The sequence below is a fragment of the Myotis davidii genome, unplaced genomic scaffold (assembly GCF_000327345.1).
Source record: "Myotis davidii unplaced genomic scaffold, ASM32734v1 scaffold290, whole genome shotgun sequence".
NCBI classification, from domain to species: domain Eukaryota; kingdom Metazoa; phylum Chordata; class Mammalia; order Chiroptera; family Vespertilionidae; genus Myotis; species Myotis davidii.
The window spans coordinates 718,631-731,423 of NW_006285049.1; the positions used below are offsets into that span (position 1 = coordinate 718,631).

General features: G+C 47.3%; 1 protein-coding gene across 1 annotated transcript in view; it reads left to right on the forward strand.

Moving 5' to 3' along the window:
* The first annotated feature begins 623 nt into the window (after window positions 1-623).
* The window catches only part of FAM186B (family with sequence similarity 186 member B), a 19,695-nt gene continuing 7,525 nt past the window's right edge, over window positions 624-12,793 (forward strand). The window contains exons 1-6 of the mRNA XM_006755555.1: window positions 624-719; window positions 1,601-1,826; window positions 5,499-5,681; window positions 8,018-9,656; window positions 10,148-10,340; window positions 12,105-12,283. Coding sequence (XP_006755618.1) covers window positions 624-719; window positions 1,601-1,826; window positions 5,499-5,681; window positions 8,018-9,656; window positions 10,148-10,340; window positions 12,105-12,283 — 2,516 coding nt within the window. The remainder of the gene's footprint in view (window positions 720-1,600; window positions 1,827-5,498; window positions 5,682-8,017; window positions 9,657-10,147; window positions 10,341-12,104; window positions 12,284-12,793) is intronic.

Here is a 12,793-nt window from a genome sequence, read left to right on the forward strand (position 1 = left end):
ACATGCAATAAACATTAATATTTCAAGAAAAACAATCTTAACCCATTAGTTATTGATTGGCTGTAATTTTTTAAAAGTTCTCTTTGGGAAAATAACTTTTTCTAATTGCTTTTTCCTATTTTTAGCCATTAGTTTGGGAGCAAAACATTTAATGATTTTTTTTTAAAGCAACAGGTGGCCTGGCCAGTGTGGGTCAGTGGTTCAGCATCGATCTATGAACCAGGAGGTCATGGTTCGATTCCTGGTCAGGGCATATGCCCGGGTTGCAGGCGTGATCCCCAGTGTGGGGCGTGCAGCCAATCAATGATTCTTTCTCATCATGGATGTTTCTATCTCTCACTCTCCTTTCCTCTCTGAAATCAATAAAAATATATAAAGCAATAGGTGAAGTTCATATATATGAGGTGAAGCTAGAAGATAGATGACAGGGAGTCATTCTTCCAATCAAACTGATGATGTCACTGGAGAAAAGAAGGTCAGTTGGAACCTGCTGTCTGGCAGTTACCAGAGGCTGTTGCCAGGCATAGGATACTCAGGAGCTGCCCCCGAGCAGCCAACATCACGTGTCCAAGCTTAGGTACTGGAGACACAGGACGTCTTGGTTACTGACAAAGTGGTCCAAAATGGAGAAGGACAAGTCCCCACAGTTGGTGACTCCTGCATCAGTGAAAGCGATCATCTCGAGGATTGAGGCCGCCCAGCTAAGTCGGGCTCAGGAGGTAACTGCAGAGATGAGGGAGTACTCCTTCCACTGCGGTCTGATGTGGCAGTTGGGGACTGATCTCAGATTTGGCAAGATTCCAGGTCTGGGCCTCGGGGATCCTGGGACCCTTGAAAATCTGGCTTTGCAGACAGATAAATGCAGAGTATCCACCTCCTAGACTTGGCCTGTGCAGGGCAGACGTGAATCAAACCATCCCCTTGAGGCGGGGCAGGGCCCAGGAAGAGAAGAGCCAGTGTAAACCCCAGGATGGCCCCGAGATGCAGAGGGTGGGTCCTAACAAGGCAAGAAGATGGGCCCAGGATTCATGATTGGGTCTGTTCTTGGCGACCTGTCAGAATCCCCCATGCTGAGTCCTGGAAGCTCATAGTAAAATCGCCAAAGGCTGGAATCACCCTTCTCATGAGCCTCTAGTGCATTTTTTATGGGAGCCTCTGATCCTGAGTTTCTTGGGGCCTCACATCTCCACTCTGTTACCTCTTGTGAGGAGAGATGTCCAGGCATCCCCAGCAAATTCTGAAATTCTGAAGAAATGTTTGCTGTGGATTTTTAGTATTCTCTCCCTGACCTGGTCTTAATAATCAAAATTACAGTAGTAAGAGCTACTTATTTTATGTGCCAGACACTGTCCTAAGGGCTTTACAAATTCATTTAATATTTACAAAAACCCTGTGACATAGTTACTATAATGATCTCCACTTTACAAAAACCAAAACAAAAAACCCCACAACACACACACACACACACACACACACACACACACACAACCCAGAGTCCCCAAGAGGTTAAATGACTTGCCTAAGAGCATGCTGCTAGAACATGGCATCTGGCTCCAGAGTTCACAACTCTAAACACTACAATCTTCTGTCTTCCATATAGGATATCTCTTCCCAGCTCCGCGAAATCTTGGACAATGTCAATTGTGTCATCAACCGCTTCCAGGAAGAATTGGGATATGATTTAAAAGAAAAAGCAAAATCTCGCAAGATGCAGCAAAAGGGCAAGAAAAGATTCATCTTGTTGGAGAAAATTGCCTCCTTCTCCAAAGATGCGAAGACGAAAGAGAAGCACTTATACGAAATTCTCCACTGGCTGGGTGACTGGGGTGAGTTTGCGGGCCGGTGGCTGCCACTGGCTCAGGCTCTTGCTTTGGCCACCGTTGGTCCACATCCTCTGGGAGGGGAGTGCAGGGCGGTGGTGCAGAGGGAGCTAAAGATGTCTCGTGGCGCCTTTCCAGCGAAAGATTCTCCTACTCACGTCACAACACATCACCTCATTCCCCAAAGTGGCAAACACGTAATTGGCACAAATGTAACATTAGCTGCCATATGTGATGAAGCCTACGTAACAGGTCCATTATGTTATCTCATTTTTTAGCAAGATGGAAACTAAATTCTTACTCATCCTAGCTATTTTATTTAAAAATTTTCCACCTTAATTGAGAATTAATTGACAAGTAACATTGTGTAAATTTAAAGTGTACAGTGATATACGTATATATTGTGAAATGACAATAAAGTTACTTAACACATTCATCATCACACATAGTTACCCTTTTTTATGTGGCGAGAACATTTAAGATCTACATTCTTTTAAAAAATATATAATTTTATTTCAGAGCAGAAGGGAGAGGGAGAGAGATAGAAACATCAATGATGAGAGAGAATCATTGACCAGCTCAGCTGCCTCCTGCATGCCCCCCGCCCCCTGGAGATTGTGCCCACAACCAGGCACATACCCTGACTGGAAATTGAACTGTGACATCCTAGTTCAGTGATGGCGAACCTTTTGAGCTCGGCGGGTCAGCATTTTGAAAAACCCTAACTTAACTCTGGTGCCGTGTCACATATAGAAATTTTTTGATATTTGCAACCATAGTAAAACAGACTTATATTTTTGATATTTATTTTATATATTTAAATGCCATTTAACAAAGAAAAATCAACCAAAAAATGAATTCGCCTGTCACCTCTGACACATGGGACTGCATCCATGCCTGTCTGTGTGGTTCACTGCCCTGGTCCCATTACCCTGAGGCGTCCTTATGCTGGGAATGCCAAACAGGTTCCATGAATGTGCCAACTCTGAACAAACACTGTGCCTGGAGCTCAGGGGTGAAGGTAGTGAGGCAGGAGGCAGTGTCTGGGTTCCATTACAAAGAGCAGGGTGCTTGACTGGCAATGTCTACCATGGCAACACCCACCCGACATGTCTGGAATAGGGATATTGGGGAACAGGCTGCATGCCAGCCACTAGCTCAGCTCAGAAAGGGGCAAGGCGTTCATTCCATCCTTGCCTTGGGCGGTTACTCTCCCTGGCCAGCAGGGACTGAGGAGGCAGTCTGAAGGCCACAGGCGAATGGCCTCCCTAGGCCCTGGATGGCACTGCATAAGCCCCAGCTAGAGGGAACATGGAAGGGTAGCACATGCAGGGTCTCATGAGGGTCTGCACTTGCAGCTCCTTCTCCTCTGAGGGCAGTTTCCTCCAGGCAGAGACAGCTGGTGGACTGTCAACACGAGTTAGATGCAACTTGGGTGTGAAAACACTTCCACTTAACCTCTGAATAAACTCTCAATAATTTCCAGTCCGAACTAAAAAGCTTCGTCGTCAATGTGCTACTGAGAAACTAAAATAGAGAAAGGTCCGCTTGGCCAGGCCGCACCGCTTCTCCTCCTCGTTCTTCTTGCTCGTTCCCATGGCTTCCAGGAGTTTCGCTTTGTCTTTGTCCTTCTTTTTCTTCTTCCTCTTGGTCACTCCGAGCTCTGCGACGCCTTTCAGCTTCAAGGGCCCCTTTTGGACCTGCTCGTAGGCCGCCGTGGCGCCCGCCCGCAGTTCGGTAGTAAACTCTAAAGTTAATTTTTGTGAGTGGTATGATAGGGGTCCAATTTCATTCTTTTGTATGTGAATATCTAGGTTTGCCAATACCACTTATTAATGAGACTGTCCTCTACCAGTGTGTATTCTTGGCTCCCTTGTCAAATGTTAGTTGGTTGTATATGCATGGGTTTATGGGCTCTTAGTTCTTATTCCATTGGTCTGTGTGTCTGTCTTTATGCCAATACCACACTGTTTTGATTACTATAACTTTGTAATATAGTTTGAAATCAGGTAGTGTGATGTTTTGTTTTTCCTTTTAAAAATATTTTTATTGATTTTTAGAGAGAGAGGAAGGGAGAGGGAGAGAGAAACATCAATGTGAGAGTGTAACATCGATCAACTGTTTCCTGTATGTCCCTCACTGGGCATCAAGCCCACAACCCGGGCATGTGTCCTGACTGGGAATCAAACTGGCAACCCTCCGGTGCATGGGATGACATCCATCCAACTGAGCCACACTACCCAGGGCTGATGTTTTGTTTTTCTTTCTCATGATAGCTTTGGCTGCTTGGGGGCTTTTGTGGTTCTATATAAATTTTAGAATTGTTTTTTTTTACTTCTACAAAAAATGACATTCATATTGCATTGAATCTACAGATGGTTTGGAGTAGTGTGGACATTTTAATAATATTAATTTTTTAAATTCATGAACATGGGGTATCTTTCCATTTATATATGTCTTCTTCAATTTCTTTCATCAGTGTCTTATAGTTTTCAGTGTAAAGATCCTTCACCTTCTTGGTTAAATTTATTCCTAAGTATTTGTTTTTGATGGTACTGTGAGTGGGATTGTTTTCTTTATTTCTTTTTCAGATAGTTCATTGTTAGTATATAGAAATGCAACTGATCTTTGTTGATTGTGTATTTTGCAACTGTATTGAATTTTTTTGAGATTTAAAAAAATAAGATTTATTTTTTAGACCAGTTTTAGGTTCATAGCAAAATTGAAGGGAAGGTACAGAGATTTCCAAAATACCTCTTGCTCTTCCTCACTCCCTGTTATCAACATTCCTCACCAGAGCAGTAAATATTTTACAGTAGATGAAGCTACAGTGATATATCATTGTCAACTAAAGTCCATAGTTTACTTTATGGTTTACTCTTGGTGTACATTTTTGGGGTTTGGACAAAAAGTGACTTGCATCCACCATTAGAGTATCATATAGAATAGTTTCACTTCCCTAAAATCCTCTGTGCTCCCCCTATTTATTGAGACTATTTTTTTATATATTTTATTGATTTTTTACAGAGAGGAAGGGAGAGAGAGAGTTAGAAACATCGATGAGAGAGAAACATCGATCAGCTGCCTCCTGCACATCTCCTACTGGGAATGTGCCCGCAACCCAGGTACATGCCCTTGACCGGAATCGAACCTGGGACCCTTCAGTCCGCAGGCCGACGCTCTATCCAAACATCAATGAGGAGAGAAAATCATTGCTTGGCTGCCTCCTCAATGCCCCACACTGGGATCAAGCCCACAACTAGGCATGAGTTCTTCTGCTGCCCCCAAGAACTAAGCAGGGCTGTTGACTCCAGTTAATTCATTTAATTGTCCAGATCCTGGACTAGACAATATAGGGATAGAGCAATAACAAGGCAGACACATCCCTGGCCTTATAATACACCAATGCTGTTTAATGTCTATTACATATTTTCTACATGGCAGACCTCACATTGATCATTTCACATGTATTGTCTTATTTAATCTCCACCCAGTCTTTTTACAGGCAAGGATACTGAGGCTCAGGGGACTAAGTGACACGCCAAACATCACATAGCTAGTAAAAGGTGAAACCAACTTGACCTCACAGCTGCTGTTGTCACCCCTGTGCAATAGGGCTGCTTGGGGCTCCCTAGAAGACAGATTATTCTCAGCCTAAATCTTCCACTTCCTCTCCAGGTGACAGTCTGACCTATGAGATCAGTAACAGGCAGAGTGAGAAGGAAGAGGAAGGCCTGGACGAATGGATTGAGGTGATGGAAAAATTGTTACCTCTCTCCCTCATCAGCACCCAAGGAGGCATCGAATCTCTCATTTCCCTTTGCTCCACTCTCATTGAAGGACAAAAGAAAAGGGCGCAAAGTAGGTTCCAAGAGGAGAGGGGCTGGTTGGGGTGGATGCCCTCTCAGGAGAGAAGTCCCACACCAGGGTCCATGGGTGTGTTTTTATTTTTTTCAGATAAAACAAAAGCTTTATCTGAGATGGATGGGCAGTGGTGAGAGGTAGGGATATGAAACCCAGGCTGAGCACTAAGCAGTTCTGAGTCCAGGACTGGAGGAAGGAGTGACGTGGAGCTATCACCTATTGGTGCTCCTTGGAGCTGTGGCCTCATGCAAGTTCTGGGGGACAAGGCTAGAAGGCCAGAAAGGCTGGAGTTTGTAGCTAGAGCCTGAGGCACATCCTTTTCTTACTGCAAACCGAGCCTTCAAGACAAAAGTCTGGTGAGACTCAGCCAGAGGTCCCAGAACCTTCTCAACTGTGGCTGTTCCAGAAGTGGTCACTCAACAAGGTTCAACCTTGAAATTATACTCCTACCAGCACTAGAAGGGGCCTGAGATTATCTAACTCCTACATTCTGTAGATGAGAACACTGAAGCTCAAAGAAGAGAAGGGACCACAAAGAAAGCTTGTGGCAAAACCCGGCCCCACACTTTGGTTTTCTGGTTTCTTAATCTTACTCAGAAGTATAGGCTTCACAGTCAGATAGGCCTGATGTTGAATCCCACGTGCCAATTTCTGGCTGTGTGACTTTGGGCAAGTTACTTCATCTTTCTGAACCTCACTTTCCTCATATACAAAACAAGGAGGACACTGTCCACTTGTGGGTCCCTCTTAGTACAGACATCTGGCGCTACACTTAGACGAGCTCAGGGCTTAATAAACAACAGCTAACATTAGCATTTACCATTGACTCTCAAGGCCAGGTTCCTTATCAAGCAAGGTCCATGGTTGGGGGAGGAAGGAAGCAGGGAAAGGTAGATGAGGAGACAATCTCTCCTACAATCTTTACCATATTCTTTCTCCAAATATAGTTATTTGTATACTTGACTTATTTTCTTGCCAGATTATAAACCCCTAGAGGGCAAAGACTGTGTCTTATTCAGTTCTTTTCAGGGATTAGTTATTGAGTACTTACTAGGTACCTGGTACTATGCTTGGCACTAACCATGCTTTAAGTTAAGTAATATGAATTACATGTTATGATTATTCCCATTTTTTAGAAATGGAAGCACTGAGAAGTTAGGAAACTTACATAAAGCAAGTGGTAAGGAGGGGATTCAGGACCAAATTATCTGATTCCAGAATCCAAGCTCTGAACCAATAGGCCTTATGACCTCTCTGACATATTAGCTTGATGCTAGCTTGATTCCAATGTCATTTAATTTTCATGTTTCCTTTAGCCTTTATCCAAAATTAGACAATTTGTTTTTATGCCAATGATATTCATTGAATCGGCAAATGAATGGACGCTGTAAGATAATCACTCCAGCAGCCCTAAACATGGTAGATCCAAGGGGATACAACAATGACCATCACCCAGCCCTGAGAAGCTGACGTCTACGAATGGGTTTAAACACAGGGTACACAATCTGTGTTTATGTATGTTTTCCTGGGGAGAAGGTCTTGTGCTTTTATCAAAGGAGTTTGTAACCCCCCAGTGGAAAAAGACACTAGTCATTAAAACAAACAAACATGTGAACAGTTATAGGACCATGGGATAAATTTTCTACAAACACAGTTCAGTGATAACAAGAAAGGGAAATAAAGCTTCCCAGGTGATCTGGAGTCTAAGAACCAGGCAGGCTTCTAGAGTTTGGATATTTGGCAAACTAGGTATTGAGGCTGGAAGTAACATGATTAGAAAAATAGCCCTGGCCAGTTTGGCTCAGTAGATAGAGCATCAGCCCATGGATTGAAGGGTCCCCGGGTTTGATCGCGCACGTATCTTGGTTGAAGACTCAACCTGGTTGTGGTGCATGCAGGAGGTAACCAATAGATGTGCCTCCCTCACACAGATGTTCTCTCTCTCACCCTCCCACTCTCTCTAAAAATCAATGGGAAAGTATCCTTGGGTGAGGATTAAAAAAAGAAAGGAAAAATAACTTTACTCCAGCGAACTATGGAGGACCAGGAGTACTTTGAATTGACTTGAACTGGATTGAATAGTTCCAGGCCCCTCTGGGTCCTGCAAGTGCTATGGAGTAGGCAGGCCCTGACAGGGAAGCCTTCAGCAAGTTCTGAGCCCAGCAGAGATCTCTCCTAACAATCTCTCCCCTGGCCTCACATATAACCCCAGCTCCTTTCTTGCCAAAGCTCTAGGAGGGTTAGATGGGAATTTGGCCAGGCAGCATCTGGAGAAGCAATGTAATCCTTGGGACCCATGGGAGCTTTTTGCCTTTGTTCTCTACTTCTTCTAGTGTCCAAACATACATTCTGGCAAGGCTGGCAGAAACAAAACCTACAAAAATCGACATCCTGCCCTCAGCCACTGAGCCCAGAACAGATGCTCCAGGACAAGAATACTATCTCTGCAAAGGTTTCTGAGGTGAGGTCCATGCTGCAGGAGCTCCTGGACTCCACCATGTTCAACCAGGGAGAAGTCAGGGCCATCAGGTACATGTCTGCTGTGGTGGAGAACCTCAACAGGGCCTTGATCCTCCAGGACAATGAGAACAGGAGCCTGGAGACCAAATACAAGCAACTGAAAATAGAGATGACCAAAGAACTCAGCAGCCAGAGGCTGGACTTCCAGAACTCCCTCCAGATCCTTGAGAATCACAGGGATGCCCTATTAAGGCAGGTAGAAACTCTAGGGGGAAAGTACCATGACCTTCTCCTGATAAATCATGACTTAGAGTTTCAGCTGAAGAAGGCTCAGTCTGCTAGGGGTCAAGCTGACACTCTGGGCCCACTTGGGAAAGAGGCTCTCCCAAAGAAAGAAGCAGCTAGGGAGGAAACCCAACAGGAACCCAGGAAGGAGGAGCCGTTATTTTCGCCACTTTCCCCAAGTCCCATGGCCAGTGCTGGGGAAAGCGGTGCTAGGTCTTTAACACGTCAGCCACTTTCCCTCATGACTGTGCCTTCGAGGATTGCAGATGCATACAGCGGCAGGGATGCTGAAAGTCTTCAGCTTGTGTTTCCATCCTCAGTGGATCACAAGAAATGGGAAATAATGTTGGCAGAGAGCCCAGGCCACAAAGTCAAAGACCAGAAGGACTTCTTCCAGGAAGCAGCCCAGGAGAAAGAAGGGCTCCAAATAAAGTCCCATGTTAGGGAGCAGCTGTCTCCAGAGAGCTCTAGGACGGTGGCCTTGGAGAGCAAGGGGGAGCACTGGGAAGAGGAACTCAGCTGGGAGAGGCGGAAGCAGCAGTGGCTGGAGCAGGAGGAGCTATGGCTGCAGCGGCAGCAGAAGTGGGCCCTGCTGGAGCAGGAGCACGAGGAGAAGCTGCGGCAGTGGGCGGTGCAGGAAGCGGCAAAGGAGCAGCAGGAGAGATTGGTCCAGTCGGAAAAGGGGGAAGGGGGCCCTCGGAGAGAGCTGGAGCAGCCAGGCAAGGATGAGGAGATGATCTTCGTGACCACCAATCGATGGAGGGACTTGGAGAAGGCATCACCGCCCCCTCCCCCAAGCCGAACCCAATCTGCTGGCCAAGGTAGGAGGCCACACTTGCCCAGGTCCCCTAATACCTGGAAGCCTGCCCCAGGATATCAGAGGGTCAAGAGTTCACCCGAGTTAACCCTGAAATCATGGACCCATCGGGTCTCCACAAAGATCAAGAAGTCAGCCTCTGTTCCTGGCACAGGGACATCTGTCCGAAAGGTGACCCAGACCCCTTTGCATATGTCCTCCGAGACTCTACACAGGAAGGAATACCACATGGATGTGGAGGCCCAGAGGAAAAACCTGCAGCTCCTGAGTGAGAATGCTAAGCAGGGGCTGCCCAACCACCTGCGCAGCGAGGCACTGAAGCTCACCACCACCACCATGGAGCTGACCGAGCTCAGGCTGCAGAGCCTGTGCCAGAAATATATCATCTACAGATGCTTCCAGAGCCTCCGGTAGGTTCTCCCTGGCACCGACCCAGCACCCACCCACACCCACTGTGGTGTGTGGGTACAACTAAAACTCAAGGGGTAAGGAGGAACATGGGGAAGGGGGGAAACCCCAGACCTGGAAAAAGTCCCCCTGAAGCCTTGAACAACCCAGAAGGAGTGGGAGGTCGGGTATTTACACTCCATTCTCCCTGTAGTGGGCTTTTTCTCTAAGCTCACTTCCTTATTTCTTTCTCTTCTCCTACCCCACACCACTATCCATAACACACTTGATATGCTCCCTCATTTGCTTTACTTTCTTCTTATTTCCATTATTTCCAGCCCAGTCCCAAGGCTCCTCACCTAACGACGCCTCCCACTTCTCTACTCGCTGCCTTCCCAACTTCTGCTTCTCTTCTTGGTCCCAGGAATTACAAATGTGGAGTCATCTCCGATGAACAGATTTCGGGGGGGAAGTAGGCCCCTTAACCCACTAAATGACTTCCCTTTCTCTCCAGACAAGAAGTGATCAGCCACATACAAGCCATGCGGGAAACCGGGGCTACCTACAAGGCCCAGAGTCTCTACGTCTTCCTGGAGAATATCGACCACCTGCAGGACCTGCGCCTGAAGGCCTGGACGGACAAGCAGAAGGACCTGGAGAAGAAGCACCGAGAGTGCCTGAGCAGCATGGCAACCATGTTCCCCAAGGTGGGCCTCCTGCCTGGTGCCCTTCTCTGGGGTCGGCACAGACAGTAGGGATGGGGCCAGGAAATGAGCCAGTAGGAATGTGGGGGTGACTGGAGGCAAGAAGGGCAGATGATAAATACGAGAACAGGTCAAAGCCTCTGAACCAGGAAGAGGTGAAGGCAGGAGGTAGCCTGAGTGTAAGGAAGGGCACATTCCAATCTCCATATATGGGGAGGGCAACAGAGTGGGACTTTCAAAGAGAACTATAGAAGAAAGACTCTTCTGGAGGCGGGTGAGGTAGCTGGACCCCGAAGTTCCAACTCTGCACCGAGTTTCTCCCTCCCTGTGGGTCTCTCTGCCCTGGTCCTATGAGTTCGCCAGACCTGGTCACCACTGTCTTTCCCATTGTGCTGGAGACTTGCTTTGCTTCTCTCTGGGAACAGCTCTGTTGCTTTCTACGTCTCCCTTTCCTGCAGGACCTCCTCCAGTCACCTCCTGACCAAGGGTGCCTGGCAGGTGAAATCACTGAGTCCCTGGTTATCTGAAAACATCTTTACTTAGTATCTGCCCTCATTCTTTAAAAACAAAACAAAACAAAACATTTTTATTGATTTCAAAGAGGGAGAGGGAGAGAGAGACAGAAACATCAATGATGAGAGAGAATCATTGATCGGCTGTCTCCTGCACGCCCCACACTGGTGCTGGAGCCCACAACCTGGGCATATGCCCTGACTGGGAATGGAACCATGACCTCCTGGTTCATAGGTCAATGCTCAACTATTGAGCCATGCCAGCCAGGCTCTACCCTCATTCTGAATCAACAGTTTGCCTTAATATGGAAGTCTAGGTTAGAATTCATTTTCCCTCAGGATTTTGAAGACACTGCTCATTGCCTTCTAGATTTTGGTGTTGCTATTGAGAGTCTAAAGTCATTTTGAGTCCCAATCCATTGGGTTTGACCCATCTTTACTCTCTGAAGGCTGGCTTGAGCTTCTTTTACTCCTTCCCTTTTACTGGGGCAGCTGACATGGCCCCCAAGGGGCTAGACCAGGGCTTGGAGGGATTGAAGAATCCCATAGCAGTGAGTCAAAATCTGCTGGGATCTCCCCTAGGGTTGGGCCAGGAGGTAAGCCCTGAGTCCGGAAAGCAGTGGCCTCAGTGTGGGGGAGGCAGTGTGCTGAGGGACTCTGTGTAAGTGCCAGCAGCAGGCAGCTGGAAGACCTTTGGCCATGGAGGTTATTATTTCCCAACTCAGTTTCCTAGCATCTTATACTAGTCCCAATCATGTCCTGTAAGTGTCTTAACTTACTAAATTGGTTTTAAAGTTGAGAGGAAAGGGACCATATGACTTCTTTTGGTGATTGTGAGGAATCCCCCAGCTCCTTGCCCAGTGCCTGGGTGGGGGCTGGATGAAAAGTTCCCCGGAGCATCCAGACACAGCCTGGTCCCATGTCACTAACCCTGCAAGTGCCTCAGGAGTTCCAGCTGCTCTGGCTTCGTGTGTGTGTGTGTGTGTGTGTGTGTGTGTGTGTGTGTGTGTTTTCTCACTGTTTTACCCATTGTTCAGATTCTCCACAGCAAAGGAAATAATAGGAACTAATCTAGCAAATAAGAATTCAAGTAATTTCTAGGAAAGTTGATACACTGGGGTTCCAGGGGCTTCTATTTAGAGGCATTCCCTGGGTCTCATCCCTCTCTGCTCAGCCCTGAGTTAGGCAATGCCGCTCCTGTCTTAGAGAGGGAATGAATTCCTGTCTCCTGATGCCTCTTTGCTGGTTTCTCTAGCTCAAGCTGGAGTGGAACATTCATCTGCACACCCCTGAGGTCACCTCCCAAAATTCAAGGAAAAGCAAGCCGCCCCCCTCCTTACTCCGGCGTGTCCACTCTAGCAGCCCCTTCTGCAAGCAGCCCCGAGAGCATCTTCCATCCAAGAACCAGAAATGTATGCCTCTGCGGATGGCCCGGTAGGTGCAGGGAAACCAAGGGCACAGCCAGCTGGATGGGTGGGGAGGCAGGGAGCAGGAGTGGCCAGACTGGGGAGGCTGGCAAAGCTCACCCCATGAATTGCAAGGCACCTGTCTTCTCAGCTGCCCTGCTCAGCTCAGGCCTTTGGCTCAAACGGTGGGGAGTGGGGGAGTGTGGGGGGTGGGAGCAGAGTGTGGGTTTCAGGGACCAGCCTAACCAAATATGTTTCAAACTATGCAACAGAAAGATTCCGAGGACCCACAGCTGAGAACTTACAACCATTTCTACCCTGAGCATTGGCCCAGCACCTGCCATTGGTTCATCCAATATAAACAAGCCTGATCATTCCCACCTGTGACCCCCCACACCCTACCCCGCCCCTCTCTCCCACCCCCTGAGCTCAAAAAGAGATGCTGTGAGTCTCTGGGCAGCCAACAAGACCCACATCTACACCTATCTTAGTATGGCCAGTTCAGGGCTTCAGCTCCAGGACATGTTCCTGCGGGGAC